The 4564-nt window shown below is 39.3% G+C and overlaps 1 protein-coding gene across 1 annotated transcript; it reads right to left on the bottom strand.

The window, feature by feature from the left end:
- Positions 1–387: 387 nt before the first annotated feature.
- On the bottom strand, positions 388–4184 carry LOC101764665 (protein TPX2). The gene is made up of 7 exons (XM_004956471.3): positions 4026–4184; positions 3210–3290; positions 2268–2375; positions 2084–2170; positions 1921–1980; positions 1671–1765; positions 388–905 (listed from the first exon to the last, which is right to left on the bottom strand). Exons 1-7 carry the CDS (start codon positions 4071–4073, stop codon positions 782–784), a joined length of 603 nt encoding a protein of 200 aa, XP_004956528.1. The 5' UTR covers positions 4074–4184; the 3' UTR covers positions 388–781.
- Between the last annotated feature and the right edge of the window lie 380 nt (positions 4185–4564).

The following is a 4564-nucleotide window of genomic DNA, read 5'->3' as shown; positions in this document are numbered from 1 at the left end:
CCGTCAGGCAAATTGATGTAGGTTTCGTGTACATGACAGCTTTTGAACGTTATGGTGTGAGAAAAAGTTACATCGAAAAGCAGCGAGTGAGACGACTACATCGAAAAACAAATGAGACTACTAGCTCTTCATTCTACGCTAGTTTCGTGCATTTTGCACTATTCAGAAAGTATAAAAGTTGATTTAGAGAATGCACTCATGGTCACCTCTTCAATCTCGATCGATCGATCCGGCGCCGGCGCGTGCCGTGGAGCCTGCATCATTCTGGCCGCGAACAGTGCATGCGTGGTCGTTCATCAGCTAGCTGTTTCAGATCCAAGGGCAAGTTTCGTCCATGAAAGTGACATGCATGTGTGCCCAATGTTCATGTAACATGCACGCACAATAGAGAGAACAAGAACAAGGCTCATCTATATCATGGCACTCTCTCTATACAGTCTGTATGCAACCTTTTATTACTGCCATCAGACAGACAGACATACATGGCGCATGCATCGTGTCCGGATGACCCCTTTTGCATGGTTTCCTACCTACCTTTCAATGGATCCGTGAATGCGAAAGAAAAAAAAAAAGAGGAAGGAAAACAAAAGATAAAGAGGAGAGAAAAAGTTAAAGGGTCTGGCCGGGGAAATTTACATCGATCTATCAGCAACCACTTCTTCTATGTATATGCATGAGTCGGTTGGAACGTATTGTAGCAGGTTCATTATGCAGCGGCAAAAATTACGTCATCTCGTGGTTGTAGGCCCATGCAGATGCAGGTGTGTATGCAGATGGACTACTACGACTTGATGGCCTTGGCTGCTGCTCCGTTGTAGCAAAAGTGGCGATGGAACTCTCCGCCGATGCAGCATTTCAGCTTTAGGAAGCTCGGCTCCTTTGGGACGGTCAGGGGCCTCCTAGACCTGCATGTGTACGTCGTTACAGGAATTCAATTATTACATTATCAATGGGAATTGATTCAACTAAGTTAATGAACTTTTTTTTTCAGAAATCACTGATGAATAATTCAATTATTACATGCATGCTCGGAATGAATAATTCAACTAAGTTAACTTGTTTTCAGAAATCACCACGGTAAATATTATGTTACTGCTGGTAAGTTTTTGTGGTTCCAATGTTTATCAAAACCAATCCTTTTATATATATTTGCAGAACCAATTCGCTTTGGTAACTTTGGGTAAATAAAACTGTCTCTTCAATTTGATTTTTGGAAGAAAATTAAACCAACCCTTGTTACCATCTCCACCTTTTGCACTATCATGCTACCTCCACGACAGTTCTAAAGTTCATGTTTGTCAGACAATGCAATTGAATCGACCACTCTCTTTAAGTTGTGCCCACATATATAGAAGGCAAATCCTTCGTTCGGTGCAATCAACATATTGAATAACTACCATCCAAAAGGGGAAGTTATGTGTCTCTTCCCTGTTCGCAACTTTATACCTTGTCCTCCATAAATTTAATTATTCGGCACTGTGCCCTTTAGTTTTTTATTAATCATCATAGTACTCGTGTTGTATTCTCTTCTTTTATTCATTAATTTTCGCACTTTCCTGTTTCAGTCCAACTACTGATTAGTGAGGATTTGGTGAACTAATTATGGATCTCTATCTTCTAACAAGCTCAATAATATGTGAGTTCATGATATGTGCTCATATAATAATTGCCTTTGTGGGTGGAATGGCTTGTCGAACGCTGGCATGAGCTGGGCCTTTGGAACCATCTCCTTCCTCATCAGCTTTATCTCGCGTTCCTCCATCAACTGCATTCAAACAGCAATTTCGTGTTCACAAAATGCTACAGATATAGAAACTAACTTGGGTAGCAGTCAAACAGATTTATTCAGAAAAAATATTGCATGTCTGCAGCTAGGAATGTCTAACTTAACTTAGTTTAATATGATTTATATATCAGTACCTGTTCTAACTTCTCTTCAAATCTCCGAATGATTTCCTGTGTGTTTATCTTGCTTGCAACCTGGAAACAACACATGTACATGCACAAAAATTCCTCCTCAGATGTTAGTTTCTTTATCTTAATTCGGTGAGGTACATATATAACCAACTTTTATCAGCATAACCTGATAATTGTAACCGGCTCGCCTTATTGCTCTCTCCTCAGTGTGAAGCCTACAGTAGCTAAGGGGCTGTTCGTGTCTTGGTGATCTCTGACATTACAATCAGAAAAATCTTTAAATTGTCGTACCTTTTTTTATGATAAACACCAGTTATGTATACAGTAAAAATAACAACTTTGTGGTGAACCTTGGGTGAGGTTTGTGAAGTTGGAGATCGGCGCTTTCCCTCATCATGGGACACCAGGTCTTGACCTACTTTCCGAATGTTTTGCTGTTCATTTTTCCGTCCTCGTGGCTATATATGTATATTAATGCAAGGTTGTGTGAATATTAGTGCACAACAAATTCGATTGGAGAGCAACTATATATATGTATTAATTGAGGTTATGGTTATTAATGAAATTGCATCATGCAGCCAGCTGCATGCATCTAGAAGCAGATACCTCTCTCATATTTTACAATTAATTAGTTTTTTCATGAGAAAGAATCATATCATAACGATGTTGATATTCCATAAAAAATTAATTATCCCTATATTCTGTGGACCATTGCATTGAAAAGGACCATAACTAAACTAAAAGCATGATATCCCACCATCAATATTATATTGGAATCCATTCCTACCCAGTTTGACTATATCTGTGTACAAAAGTAGTTAGGATACACTTGAAAAGAACAACTCCATGATCATGTGTGTATAATTGACCCATGGCCTCTCGGTTAGTCATTTTCACAGAGCACCTAATATAGATTTCTTTTAGAGAAATATTTCAAAAATTGTGGCGAGTGTATATGACGAGCTTACATTTTAATAATATAACCATTATAGGATTCCGTAGTATGAACTCTTTTCCGGAGAATCGAAAAGGTTTTTAGAATCAGCTGCATATACAAATAATTGGTGTTGGAAACAAAAACTGCGAGTGTACAATTGTTTTATATATATGTTTCTTAATTAGGAAATTATTGTTGGAAATATTTGAAACAAGAAGAAGATTTTTTATTTTTAAAACTAAAACACACATTATTGTATTGTAGAAACATAAAACTGCGAATACTGAACACTCTGTATACATCTATGTGTTAATTATTTCATACCTCATACCCGCAAAAAAAAATTATTTCATACCTCAGTAACATTCTTCTTATGGGGTGGAGATCCTCCACCATTCCTAACTGGGCTCTTGGGACCAGTATTAATCGTTGAGCTCTGAGTAAACAAGAGTCAAGTAAATAAATCCAAGCTCAGATGTACAATCCAAATGACGATAAAATAGAGAGCTATCCATTAAACCCTTTCCTTTTTTGTTACTTCTATTTAATGATAGCAAAGAGATAGACGTAGGCAAAGAGCTCAGTGCTTGCCTTGCACTGAGCACTAGATGGACAATGAAATTAAAGTCTAAGAAAATGACAGTTAAAGTGAAATACTACCTTTTAATGCTTGTTTAGGGGAAGCCTTTTAACTAACTTGAAAGTAACTGACTTATATGTAAGCAACACGGCAGACATGTCACCCTTCAACTCAACTTGATCAAGGTTTCGTTAAAAAGAGAAAACAATGCACGGAGGAGCATGTAACCTGAAGACGTGACTTAAAAATTCGGATAATATTTCTCTGTTGACTAAGTTGGCTTTCATATATGTAGCACAAAGGAGCTTGGCGCAATCCTTTCTTCGCCATAAGATCGCCACAGCCCACAAACATGGTAATAAGGGCAAACCTGGCTGAAACTCTATAAGAACTTTTGAAATTGTCCAGAGGCTAGTAGTAGTAGTGGAATCATCTTGGCAGAGTGGTTTGGTCAGGTTTACCGTGGAAGACATCAGGAACATGAAACCCTAAAGATGAACACTGACAAGCATGGCATGCACATATGCAACTCTATCTCTGAAGCAAGCATCATACAACAAGATGCATGTTGCTTTAATTTTGTTCCCTAACCTTAGGGGAAGAAGTGGCCTTCCTTGCCTTCTCCATTTCTCTGGCCATCTCTCTCTGTCAATGCGCAATGCAAGGTTGCAACTGCGAAATGATCACTCTTGGTGTGGTGTTGTGACCAATAGTTGCACCAATTTATAGAGTTCTAGATGGCACAACGACAATGCATGCGTGCAAGCCGTACTATATAGCACCCCCTATAGTAGCTTGCTAGATAAGAGCCAAGTGATCTAATGCACACTGGGATTGGTAGCTTTCATCCGTGCTGCGCCACTTCACCAGTCATGCTTCCTTCCTTTCAGTATAGGCCCCTAGACACATCCAAATCATGCATGTTCACTTTTAGCTCTCCGAATCGAGATTATCACCACCACCACGGTGTCACTGCTACCAACCGTCTGATGAGACGCAGCCATCAAGGCCAGGGGAACAAGGCTAACAAACTTTGATTCCGACGCGAATGAGTATAATGCCGTGGTCTTGGAATTAGGAAATCTCTCACGATGTGGCGACAGCGTAACTAACGGTCCGGAGCACACGCA

This window comes from Setaria italica, chromosome II, assembly GCF_000263155.2.
Source record: "Setaria italica strain Yugu1 chromosome II, Setaria_italica_v2.0, whole genome shotgun sequence".
Taxonomy (NCBI): domain Eukaryota; kingdom Viridiplantae; phylum Streptophyta; class Magnoliopsida; order Poales; family Poaceae; genus Setaria; species Setaria italica.
The sequence above is the reverse complement of the archived record's forward strand: the minus strand, read 5'-3'. Positions and strand labels throughout refer to the sequence as shown.